The sequence below is a fragment of the Crotalus tigris genome, unplaced genomic scaffold (assembly GCF_016545835.1).
Source record: "Crotalus tigris isolate CLP2741 ecotype Arizona unplaced genomic scaffold, ASM1654583v1 scf7180000018825.4774228, whole genome shotgun sequence".
Taxonomy (NCBI): domain Eukaryota; kingdom Metazoa; phylum Chordata; class Lepidosauria; order Squamata; family Viperidae; genus Crotalus; species Crotalus tigris.
Window position 1 is genome coordinate 2757910 of NW_024097215.1, and position 13444 is coordinate 2771353.

General features: G+C 42.2%; 2 protein-coding genes across 3 annotated transcripts in view; one reads left to right on the forward strand and one right to left on the reverse strand.

Annotated features, from left to right (window-relative positions):
* Positions 1-5345, reverse strand: part of DBNL (drebrin like) — a 45391-nt gene extending 40046 nt beyond the window's left edge. Inside the window, exons 1-2 of one of the 2 annotated variants that reach the window (XM_039356484.1) lie at positions 5240-5345; positions 2086-2217 (exon numbers count right to left, since the gene is read on the reverse strand). The gene's annotated coding sequence lies outside the window, so the exon portion shown is untranslated. Of the gene's footprint in view, positions 1-2085; positions 2218-3463; positions 4046-5239 lie in introns of those variants that run through there. The other variant, XM_039356483.1, reaches the window with a different exon arrangement.
* A 734-nt stretch (positions 5346-6079) lies between these two features.
* TCF7L1 (transcription factor 7 like 1) overlaps positions 6080-13444 on the forward strand; it is a 56672-nt gene continuing 49307 nt past the window's right edge. Inside the window, exons 1-3 of the mRNA XM_039356480.1 lie at positions 6080-6426; positions 6628-6691; positions 9617-9747. Coding sequence (XP_039212414.1) covers positions 6172-6426; positions 6628-6691; positions 9617-9747 — 450 coding nt within the window. The 5' untranslated portion in view covers positions 6080-6171. The remainder of the gene's footprint in view (positions 6427-6627; positions 6692-9616; positions 9748-13444) is intronic.

The following is a 13444-nucleotide window of genomic DNA, read 5'->3' on the forward strand; positions in this document are numbered from 1 at the left end:
GTTACCGAAGCATCTTTAAACATCCCAAAACTGTTAGTCGAATAAGTAGGAATGAGCTCAATACAGAAGTGGTAGATTAAGAAATTATGCCACTGCAATTTGCCCAATATGCAAATGAAACTCATGGAAAAGATCAGAGAGAAATTCATGCATGCTGATAATGTTCATAAACAGAACTGAGATAGCTGCAAGGCCAGGGCAGAAAAGAGAGTAATTACATCAAGTTCCTCTAATGAAGGCCTGCACAATCACAACACCATTTGTTTGCAAGAAGCATGTGTCAGGGGAAAGTTAATCCCACACCAATATTTCAGATGTGGTTAACTCTTTTGTTCTTAGCCTGATCCAAGGATAGCTGCTTACAGCCAGGGTAAATATTTGCCTTGCTACCCATGCTGAGCTCTTAGCAGCTGAATAGCTAAGTGGCAAGTGTAGGCCTGGATGGATGAATGGATGGACGGACAGATATAGTAAGCTTGCTCAATCAAGTCCCCTCTCTATAACTTGAACTTCAACTTCCAGAGTATGCTGGCTAGAAATTCTTCAAGTTGCCATCCAGCTCTTCTAGAGTACCTCAGAAGGATGGCACTCCATTTATAAAGTTTTAATTGATTCATAGCATAGAAAGACAAGAATTTAGCCAGACTGTCTGGAAACTGTGCAGTAGCATTCACATAATATCCCAGGTTTTGCTTGTCTGAGTCTTAAGGCGCAAACCTAGCTAGTATCCTTTATAACTAGCATTTATAGCTTAGAGTATTCTGCAGTTCCTTTACAGTTAAACAAAATATGGCTTTGTGGGTTATATGAACATACTCTGTAAGTTAGGACATCAGGGTAGAAAAGTCAACAAATACGCGAGCAGAATCTTTCCATTAAGGTATTGTGATTGCATGAACATACGTGTAGCCTATATGCCTCAAATGAGATATAGCAGGAAAATAAAGCATTAGGTCTTTTGAAATACTCTTATTATTACTGAAGGAAAGTTAACTCCTATTTATTCAATAATTATTATAAAATCTACAATGTGCTAAAACTGCCTGGGCCAGAATAACATTTCCAATGTCATATAAAAACAGTAAAAAAATATTCATGAAAAATCATCTCATCTTCATACACTGCTAAACCAAAAGTATATAATTCCACACATAATTATTTAGAAGTAAGATTCACTGATTTTTCAGATTAACAGCTATCAAATTGTACCCAAGTCTGAGTTTACATATTATGTTACATCACAGTACAGTTCATTCAGGATTGGCTAACTATGACATCTGAACCCTGTTCATAGTTTGCAAACTATGGTGTATGGCTTAGTGTAATCTTCAGCCTAGATATCTATGGTTTATTCAATTATGGCTAAACTAAAGCATAGCTTAGCTCAGTGTGAATGAAGCTAGCCATTGCAATACAAATTCTAAAACGAGAATAAAAATTATTTTCATTTGCCCTGTCTTAATTTTTCTCAATTTTCTCCCGTTGTCTTCCATATGCCAAACAGTACAAAATAAGTGCTGATCTGTTAAGTTGTATCTTACAAAATATAAACCATAGTGATGGCAATTTATTTATTTTTCTTCATATTTCTCAACTGCCTATCTCCCTTGGATTGTATCAGAAGCTATCTTCCTCCCAAATTCTTAAACCACTGAGTTGCTGATTTTTACTGTTAATCCTATTGCTTAACAGTATCATTTTATCTCCTGTTTTTATTCTTTTTGTTGATTTTTTTGACCCACCTGTGCTAATAATAAGAATCCACAATATGAAGGCTTTCCTCTAGCACAGGATGAGCAAAAATACAGGGTAGATGTTTGCACTCTGACTCCTACCCAAAGATAAAACGTGTCACATCGTGTATGTACAAGCCACGATATATCACACTGTGTAGTAATTCTTTCCATCTCAATTAAGACTCTTTTACGAGATTAATTAAGGCATCATGTAAGAACAAGTCAGCTGGTTGCAGGCACCACAGCTTTTACTTTGCAGCATGTAATGTAAGCAATCCTCAACTTACAACCATCCATTTAGCAACCGTTTTAAGTTACAATCGTACTTAAGACCAGCCCTGGCACTTACAACTGCCGCAGCGTCCCGGGGTCATGTGATAGCCACCTGCGACCTTCCCAGCCAGTTTCCAACAAGCAAAGTCAACGGCGGAAGCTAGATTTGCTTAACGACCACGTGATTCACACAATTGCAGTAATTCACCTGTGGCAAAAAAGAAAAAAGAAAAGATCATAAAATTGGACACAATCACTTAAAATCTGCTTGCTTAGCATCCGAAATTCTGGTCATAAGTCGAGAACTACCAGTAGTTGGGAACATAATGCAACTTCTTAGTTCTTTTGGTTAGGAGGCCATTTCACAGTTTTCCTTGGAATGTGCGCTGGAAATTTATTCTTGGCAAACATGCCAATAAATTTTACGGGTGTACTATACCGCAGTCTATTCTGACTGAAAAGTTTAAAAACAAAAAGAAAGTAAATATGTAACATCCTGTTGACACTCCAAGGTAAGCGTGTGACAAAGTATTAAAATATTTCTAATGCAATCTGGGTGAACTAAGTATATATACCCATTTCATTTAACAGAACATTGGCCACAAAAGAGGCTCCTTTTTCTATGAAGTGGCTCAGGGAATCCCTGTGAAGCCAGCAGTGAGTGCAGCAGTTTTCCCATATCTGTTATTTGCTTGACGCATTTGGGCTGAAATTTCCATTAACCGCAGTCCATGTACAAAAACATTCAGTGAAACTGGAGGGTGCTTGGTACAGAGACTAAAGCATCAGGCTCTAAAATTATACCAGCTTCAAGCTATAACTAATTTTAAAAAAACCTTCAAAGATTTAGCCAAAGTCCCTCCGCATTTTATGTCCCGTCTGACACAACAGGACTTTTGAAAATGTTAAACGATGTTTCACAACCTTTTTTTAACCTAGCTCAATTTGGGATTATTCTGTGCTATTGGACCCAACCCACTAATATTTAATTTAAAACACCAATATTTTAAATTAAATCAATTTTTCACTTCTGTTTTGGCTTTCTTTGTCCTGGCCATCCTCACTTTGAAATGTCATTCAAAAGCACAGTGAAGTACTGAGAATACATCCACTGTAGAGCCAGTTTTTGGTACCCTGCACATTAAATTTTATCCAAGATTTCAGGCTTACGATTATCTCATTGTGCAAACTTGGAGCAAACTTGGATGCCGTTTTGGAGCCATTTATCCAGATGTTAGTTACAGGTTACAGAGGTTAGTTACAGGTTACAGTTACAGAGTAATTTGGTGAATTAGTTTGAATCCACCAAATTACTCTTGTATTGACTGATGTACTGGTGGCATTTTGCCCTGGCTGTACACTAATAACAAGTCATATCATTCCCAAAGCATTCTGGTAATCTTTTTGATCTTGTTCTTCCACCTTATCAACGTTGTTCCCCCTTTTCTACTAACCTTAATCTTGCCAAACATAATCTTTTTTCTTATGTAGATTCCACTTGCATCACCTGTTCAAAATCTGAATATCATTTCAAGGAAGAACAAATCAGCTTTTCTTTGGTTCAGAACTAATTACATCCAAATCTATATCCTAAAAGAATCTTACCCTTTTTTTTTACTTTTTTTTTTTTCCAAAGGTCCAGGTTTTACAGAGCACATCATTACAAAGATCTTTGCTTTAAGATATGGTACTTCTCCCTTATCATTATAATGCCCTTATCTTTCATGATCTTGTCTACATTTGTTATAGCTGTTCTGCTTTAGAATTAATCTTTTCATTTCTCAAATACACTAACCATCTTTATCTTATCACCTTATCAAAAAAAACCTAAAGAAGAGTTGCTGGGTTAAAGAGGTGGGTAGGTAGGTAATTTTGCTGCATGTGTTCTCCTTTAAGTGTTTTCCCCTCAACTCTTTGTGCTAATATAGCCAGAGGCAGGAAATGTCAGGCTGAAATAACTGGAACCAGAACCTAATGTAGTAATAGCCAGGCCTTGAAAGATAGCAATAACAACAGCACTTTTATACTGTTTCAGAGTCAGCATATTGCCCCCCCCAAATAATACTAATACTAATAAAGTTGGAAGGGACCTTGGAGGTCATCTAGTCCAACCCCCTGCTCAGGCAGGAAACCCTATACCATTTCGGACAAATGGCTTTCCAGTCTCTTCTTAAAAACTTCCAGTGTTGGAACATTCACCGCTTCCCGAGGCAGGTTGTTCCACTGGTTAATTGTTCTGGGTCCTCATTTTACAGACCATGGAAGGATGGAAGGCTGAGTCAACCTTAAATGGATAAAAATCGAACTTCAGGCAGTCAGCAGATTTAGCCTGCAATACTGCACTCTAACCACTGCACCATAGCTCTCTAATACCAAATTTATCCCCCCCCCAAATGGCTCCATTCCATCATATTACGAAAGCTACATCCAATTTGGTGCCATCCAAAATACATTGGCCTTCAGCTCTTGTAATCCACAAAACATGGGATGTAAGTCAGATTTGGATAATAAATGCCATAAAACATTAAAAATAGCTAGCACCAAAGTGTCTGAGCTGGAAAGCAGGACAATGAATAACAAGCCTCAAATGCAATTCTTTATTAGCATCCCTCCTTCCGTTCTCACACCAATGTCACTTGGCAAAACTCTGCTCTACTTTGCCTTTCAAGACATTGTTTGCAGCATGGTTTAAAAATCCGTTGAAGGCATTAAAATTCCTGTGGAAATTACATTTCTAAGAGAAAAATGCATGTAAATGCCACGCACAGTGAGAGCATAAGTGCGTGTGAGTGTGTGCGTTTCACCCATTGCTCTTGTTGGCGTTATCTACTAATTAGCAACTTGTTGGACAACATGTTTGGCTGCTTTGCAAAAATAAAAATAAAAAGAGGGGGGGGAATAATGGCTGCAATGCCCGAACGCGCTGGACGCTCGGCACTTTAAGCTCCCGCTGAATTCAACCGGATTTTGCTTTAAACGCTCCTCTCTCTCTCTCTCTCATCATGGCTGTCAAGCGGCTATTCCGTACGCGGCGCTGAGTATCTGGAGAAGTAACTCTCAAGATAAGGCACGCCATGCAAACTTCAGCGAGCTCACTCCCGAAGCAAACCCTTCCCAATTCCACGGGACTTGAAACTCTCCAGATCGGAAAGGAAACACGCTTAGATTGCAACCTCCACCCCCTCCTCCCCTCCCCTCCCGCCCCGCCCCGCTTCTTCTCTCAAAGTTACCTTGCACAGGATCGGGCTGCAAAGCTCCCTCTTTAATCCCCATCCATTGAAATGCAAACCCGCCCGCAAAGATTTAGCAATCCGGGATTGGCTTGGGGGGGGGGGTGGGGAGCGAGAGGCGGCTCCCTCGGGGATTCCTTGCTTTTTTTTTTTTTTTAAATTTGGCCAGGCAAGGCTTTGCAACGAGGTCCGCCTCTCTTTCTCTTCTCTCTCCCCCCCCTCCACCCTTGTTTGCTTCCAGCGATCCCTTGTTTTTGCACCCCTCCTTTCGAGGAGGAAAAGAAAAGAAAAAGAAGGCAGAGCCCGGGAGGGAAGACCCGCTCCAAAAGGGCCTCCCCCTCCCCTCCCCTCCCCGCTTGGAAAGCACAATCCAAGCGGGAAGGGAAAGTGCGCGCATCTGGGAAAAGCGGGGGGGGGGATGCCCTGCGCGGGGAGGGGGCGCGGCGCTGGGGGGGGTCCCGGGAGAAAGGGGAGGGGGCGGCGGGGGATGGGGAGCGGAAGGGGGTGTCTGGCGGGGGGGCCGTTCCTCCTCCCCTCCCCTCCTCCTGCTCGCCCGGGGTGTCAATTTGCAGCGGGAGCTCCTCCTCCGCCTCCTCCTCCTTCCCGGCCCCTCGCTCGCATTCTCGACCCTCCCCGGGTGGGCTGAGCAGGGGACCCCTCCGGACGCCGGAGCCAGCGACTTCCACCCGGGCTCCCGCCGCCGCCGCCCTGCCTTCCCGGTCCGGCGCCGCCTGGCCTTTTCCCGCCTCTCCGCGCTGCCTCGACGCCGCAGGAGGGGAAGCTCCGTGGCGCCTCCGCCTCCCTTCCTGCGAGTGTCAAAACTTTGTCGGGGCGGCGGCGGCGGCGGCGGGACGGGGCTGAGGCGGGAGGCCGGGCTGAGGCAGGCGGGGTGCGCGGAGCGGCCGCCCGCCGCACCGGGACCCCGCCGCACCATGCCTCAGCTGCAGCCCGCCGCCGCCGCCGCCGGAGGAGCAGGGGGCGGCGGTAGCGGCGGCAGCGGCAGCAGCGACGACCTGGGCGCCCCGGACGAGCTCATCCCCTTCCAGGACGAGGGCGACGAGCAGGACAAGGGCGCCGGGGGGCGCGGCTCGGCTCATGGCGACCTGGACGAGCTCAAGTCCTCGCTCGTCCACGAGTCCGAGAACCGCGGCGGCGGCGGCGGCAGCGCCTCCGGGTCCGACTCTGAGGTAAAAGCGGGAGGGCGGCGGCGGCGGCGGCGGGGGGGAGAGGCGCGCGCGGGGCGGCCGGGGCGGGGGCGGAAATGGGGGTGGGGGGCTGTGGGGAGGGGGGGGAGATCGGCCGGGGGCGCTTTGGGCCGCGTCGTCTCAACCCCCTTTCTTTGTGTTTCCCCCCTCCCCCTCCTCTTTCTCCTCCCCCCCCTTCCCCAGTCGGAGAGGCCGCCTCAGCCGCCGCGGGAAAGTTTCCAGAAGCCGCGGGACTCTGCAGCCGAAGGTAGCGAGCCAAGAAGTGCGGGGACGGGGCGGGGAGGTGGGGCGTTGTGGCGGCGGCGACCTGCTGCTTCTCTCCTCCGGGTGCTCCTCCCCGCCGTCGCTTTCTGGGACGGAGAGGAGCTTCCCCGGCGGACTCCTCCGGATTTGCCTGACCCGACTTGGGCCCCGATTTGCCCCCCCCCGCGCCTCCCTCCCCAAGCCGGTTCGTCCGCGGCCCTTCCTTGCTGGGGAAAAGGGGCCCCGGGCTGAACGTTTCCTCGGCCCTCCCTGCGTGGGTTTTTCCCCTCGGCCGCCAGTCCCGGCGCCGAATCCTAATCCGGATTTGGAATCCCCGCGCAGTGGGGGAGGGCGGGCAGCTGGTTCCCAAGTGAAGTTTGCCCTCTTTGCCAAAGGCAATTTGGGGGGGGGGTTCTGCATGCCCTTTTGCTTGCTGGATTCCGCGCAAAAGACGGAATCCCAAACCCCCCCCACCCCCCGGTATTTATGTATTTATTTATGAGACTTATATACCGCTTTAAGTGCAAGCACTCTCTAAGCGGTGTACACCAGTAAGCAATGTGTGTGTGTGTGTGTGTGTGTATATATATATATATATACACACACACACACACATTGCTTACTGGTGTACACCGCTTAGAGAGTGCTTGCACTTAAAGCGGTATATAAGTCTCATAAATAAATATATATATATATATATATATATATATTTATATTTACATTGCCCCCAACAATCTGGGTCCTCATTTTACCCACCCCGGAAGGATGGAAGGCTGAGTCAACCTTGAGCCGGCTAAATAATAAATAATAATCCCAGCCCGGCTAAAAAAAGGTGGCTGACTCTGGTTTGTTTGCTCTGCAACAGACTCTTTTTGGCATGGAAATGACCCCTGGGTGAGCGGGTTTAAAAAGTGGCGGCCACGAGTGGCAGCGAAACGCGCAGATTGATGGGCTCTGGACTTGCACGCGATTCTGCTCTTTAGCTACTTTTGAAGATCAAGGTGCAACTATCCTGAGGGGTCCCTGCTGCTCTCCAAGCTTGCGTGTTTTCTGGCAGACCTTTCATTAGCCAAACTAGGTAACATCATCAGTGCTAGTGACCCTCTTCAGTCCTAGTAACCCAAACGAGGTACCGTCCAGGCACTGACAATGTTACCTTGGGTAATTAATGAAAGGTCTGCAAGAAAACAGCCAAGCTCCGAGACCACCATTTCAACCCTGAGCTACAAATATATTCTCCTTTATTTGTGTCTAGACTTCAGCGTTAAATTTGCAGGGCTGGGGATTGACTCCTTGAAGTTTACAAGATTTACTTGGAGTAAACAAAGCATCTGGTGACATATGGCTCTTTAGAAAAGTAATGCTTTTCGAATGTTCCATGGTAAATTTATCAGCGTTCTCAAACAAGAGGCACCATTTTACTTCTGAATGAAGAAGTCTAAGATCAGTGAGAGGAATAGTTTAATGTTGTGCATCTTTATGCAGAAATGTTCTATTAAGTTCATATGAATGTATACAATTGCTGATTGACAAGGGAATAAGTCCCCTTGGCCTGGATTGGAATTATTTCAAAGTCAGTAAGTAGGCTTTAGCCCAAATTTTTAAAAAAAAAAAATGCAGCACAGAACTTTTGAATGGAGATGTCAGAATTCACCCACTAATATAAGAGTTTCTAATTGTTCACATAACTTGAAAAGTACAAATTCCTTAATGATCCATTCCAAAGCATCCATGTTATGAATACATTTATTCAAAACATTGAAATGAGTACAGTTTGTTTCTAAATATAGAAATTGCTGTGTAAAGTTTTAAAGTGTTTACTCAGAAATAAGTGTTGCTTGGTTCAGGGAAAATTGTTTTCTGGCACTAAGTTTAAAATTAACCTAATATTAGGTGGAATCCTCCCATGTTTTTGCACATGGGGGGGGGTGTAACAACTCTTATCCTTCCTCATCTTAACAGCATACAGTAGGTGAAGTAAACATTATATATTATTATTTGTGTATTTGAGTAGAGTTTTGGACTGCAATTATTCTGGATAAATGATCCAGTGGTACTTTGGTATGAGTGCAGATATTAAGACATGATTGTGTAAATCTCTAACTCACTGAATGAAAGGTGACAGACACATGTTTCCTCAACTTTTGTCCCAAAGACAAAAAACTTTGGGAAGTTTGTAACTCTGCAGTTTAGATTAATGGATGGCCCATAGGGAAGAAAAAATAGCTTTTTATAAAAGCTCATTTCTTGACAATATATATTGATCTTAGCAAGCCTGCATTTATCATAGGTGTTTAATATTATGACCTAAAAGAATGAGGATCTGTGGTTTTCTAAATGTTATTTGCACAACTCTGAAGATCTACCAAACTGCCCTGGACATTAAGCGCTAAGTTTCTGGAGGGTCCATATGCTGACCCATTTTTTAAATTTTTGATTTAACTGTGAATCTTGTCACGTGATTTATTGAATAAATTATAGTTAAGCAAATTATAGTTTGAGATTTTGTATGGGGGAAAAAAACTGGAGGACTATAGTTTGACTTAAAGCATCTGAATGAAACTTGTGATGTTATAGATATTTTCTTGTGGATAAATATCACTGAACTATGAGATAAAGATTGGATTTTGATTAGTTGAATGTTTAAATTAGAAGTAAATTCTGTTTCAAATTTGTTTCAAGAATACTAGATAACAAAATGGAATAAATACAATTTCATCTTGTTTACTACTTTTTGCTTCAATGTTAATTTTTCTCTGCTTTGCGATCCTAGCTGGTTTTTCTTGAGTTCTGATCTTTCATAATTCTTGGAGGTAGAATTCTAACTTTTGTAATTCATACATTTTAAACTTAAGTCAGTTGTTTTGCCATTTGTCTGAGAGTTTTTACTCTCTGAATGTTTATAGCTAATATCTTCCTTCTTCCATAGTAATTAGAAGACAGCAAGATGGAGGCTTTTTTAAAGGGACCCCTTATCCAAGTTATCCTTTCTTGATGATCCCAGAGCTGGGAAGCCCTTACCTTCCTAGTGGAGCCTTGTCTCCAAGTGGTGCTCGAACAGTAAGTACTTTGTTTTGCCATATGTGTGATTAATTTTTTTCTTATACAAAGGGGAATTCAGGTTAGATGGAGTGGTTTTATATAGCTGCACTGAAGGGTGTTGTTTTACATTTGATATCTCAGTATAATAAGCAGTCAATCTTTTAAAACCTGGAAGTGTTAGAAATAGAACCCTTACAGATAAGGAGACTGAAGATAGGCAATCTCTTCTACTCTGCCAGAATTTCAGCTTAATGATTTATAGCATTGAAAATATTTCACCACATTGGATATATTTTCATAGGATTTTGTCTCATTTTGGCCCACCTATTCCACAGTCCAGAACAAAAAGTGTCCACATCTACTGAAAATTGTTCAGTAAATTTAAGGTTTATATCATGTTTATTCACATTTTTGGTGAACTGTTTATTTTGGAAAAGATGCTGCAGGTTTTTTCTATAATTCAAAGTAGAATAAAATATATTTAATGAATACATTCCGAATAGAATTCTAGCTAGAAAAAAAGAGTGTCTCTAAATGACAGTGTTGGGTTTAAGAGAAGGCTACCCATGCTATTGATGGGGAAAAAAGAACTACAGCATAATATTTTTAATTGCCACTTAGGAACATGTATGCAGGGAGAGGTAGAGAGATAGATTAGATCTGCATTAATACAGTGTAGATAAAACAAAAGGGAATTAACTTTATCAGCTATCAAATGTATGTTACTCTATATTTTCCAGTGCTTTTCATAGAAACTTAGAGAAAAGTCTGTTATGTCCTGGCATCTGCCCTCTGGAATATTATCCCTCTAAAAATCAGATTGTTCCTGTCCCTGTTGACCTCCCATAAGGCTCTGTGGAGAGTGCTCTGTGCTTGAGCCTGGGATTCCCACGTGTGGGGAGGAGCCTGTTTCTTGGTTGTGTTGAATGTTGGCTTGTGGCTTTATAATTTTTTTTTCTGATTGCTCTGGGCTTTCTATTTTTTGTAGTTATTTTTAGTATTGTGAGATAGGCTCTCATGTAAATTCCACCAAATAATTCTTATTTTCCTTGAAACCTATGGGACTATGAGGATTGCAAAAATCTAGATAACATTAGATAGTGGCACAGAGAATTCTTTAAACAGGTTTTGGTAGCCTAGCTCTCAAGTTCAGCCTGCTCAATTTGCCTTCAACGACAGCCTGCTTAATATATTGCTTATTCACACTGTCCTTTAACGTAAGCCTTTGGTTGAGTATACTTGGAGAGTTAGTTTCACTTCCTAAATGTTCACAAGCCTTATAAAATTTGTATACTACTTACAACAAACCTCTGAATTTTCTGCAATATATGAATTCCAGACTATTGACTCTGCTGGCTGTAGTTGATGGAACTGTAGTATAATGTAATAATACTTGGAGGCCAGAATTGCAAAAGTCTGTTTAAGAGTGGCTTATTGCAAGTGATTGGTTAGGAAATTGATCCTAGGTCAGTGATGGTGAACCTTTTGGACACCCAGTGCCCAAACCGCAACCCAAAACCCACTTATTTATCACCGAGTGCCGGGTGGGCATGGCCGTGGTGGTCATGGCAGATTGGGTGGGTGGGGCCAGGGCGGCAGGGGCCAGTCTGTCGCCATCTCTGGGACATGGTACGCATGCCCACAGAGAGGGCTCTGAGTCCCGCCTCTGGCACACGTGCCATAGGTTCGCCACCACTGTCCTAGGTTATACATAGCTTGATGAAATTAGCAGTTACAGAGAATAAACTGCATCAGCAGTTACCGTTCATTGTAGTTCTGTTTTATTTCTAGTATCTGAGCCAGCATATCCTTGACTACTAGCTGCTGGGTATACTAGTTACTTGTATGTATTTGGTATACTGTGAGAGTTACCAAGCAGAACTTACATAAGGCTTTAATGCGTAATGAATATTAACAGTCATAAGAATCTGGGAGTATCTATCTGGGTAATCGATATAATTATAATAAAGTATCGATAGAGTAGTAGTAGTAGCTGACATTTTTATTACCTAGCAATTAATTTAAGATGGGAAACGCTGTATTATCGTTGTACTTTGATGGCAATAAGATCAATAGTGACATTAGTGTGCACTAAATTTAGAGCACTGTTGTTAATGATCCTTACCATTGTTACAAATTTTGGAGCATTCCCATGTCATTCTAAGATATTACCACTATGATTTGCTAATCATTTACTAAGCCATGGCAGCTGGAATCCCTCATTGTGGGAAAACTATAACACGTGGCCAACTGTGCTGGGTTTAAAGTAAGCTACTAGATCTGGACTGCAAAAATCCAGGCCATTACAAGATGGCAGTGAAACATTTTTTTGTTGCCATTTACTGTATTGGTTCAGAGTTTTACAACCCTGTGCTAAAGCCAAAACAAACAAATCCCATGATGGTTTCTGCTACATATGGACACAGTATGTTTACAAAACATTCAAAGAACTTGGAGTAGTTATATACATTGTCTTCTGTCTTACTCTTTTAATCATAGTTTGACTTATTGTGGTCTGGGAGTTTTCCTAAGGTCAAGTATATCATCCAAAACCTTGATTTCTGTTTGGCATAAAATAGTACTTGAAACCAAAGTTTATCCAGATTGGAGACACTCTAGGCAAGATAGTGATCTCAAACTTTCTGCCAGGCTCTTTCAAAAGAGAGCTTCCATGTGTCCTTGGGGATTAATAAAGAATATGACCATGCCGGACTTTGCAGGCATTCCTACACCATCCTAATTTTCTCCACAGCTAATGACTGTATTATCATAAAGTTGCTATTAATAAATATTTAGATATGTTGACTGTAAAGGGGTATTATACTACACTTCTAGCATAAAATATGCTCCTTTAAGCACAATAAGTCCTATGAGGAATGGTTAAAAGAACTAAGTATGTTTAAATAGCAAAAATAGAGTTGAGTAGGGACATGAACGCTGTCTTCAAATACTAAAGGGCTATCCTTTTCACTTGATCCAGTGGATGAGACTAGAAGTAATGGGATGGAATTTCAAGGATATGGATTATAAATTGGGAAGATTTTTGATAGCAATAGCTGCTAATCACGGAGTGAGCTACCAAATGGAGGGGTGGTTTCTTCTTCCCTGGAAATTTTTTTTTAAAAAGGGCAGTCATTGATCAGCGATGGTACAGTTGAATCCCTTGACACCCAAAATGGTAAAAGAAGAAGTAAAGAAGAAGGTACAGTGAATCCTGACGTGTTCAGAGGATTAAACTTGTTGACTTTTACTTACCTTCCAGTCTAGGATTGTATGAAGCTGTGCAGCATGGGCTTTCCTCTTTCTTTAATAGCAGAAGCCATAGGGTATTATTCTGGGGCTTCTCAAGGTCACATGTTAATGTTGAGATTGAGAAACCCTGCATTGTTTTATTGGAATTAATAATGCTGATTTTTAATTAAAATATGAACACTCTTTAAACAGATTTGTAATGTCTGATTAAAACTAGCTTTTTAGAAAGATATAGTAGCACAGAGTTAATCTTATGCCACTAATTTCTTTCAGAAAAGAAGGTAAAATTCATAGTGGAAAGGGAAAATAAATTATATGAGCTTTAGCTCATTTGAACTCTGGTTAAAGACTTTACATATGGGTTAAACTGAACAACTGATAAATTAAGAAACATATTTTTAATTTAAAAATGAGCATAATATCCAGATGTCTAAATTGCTGCCTGAAGCATAGGTTTGTTATG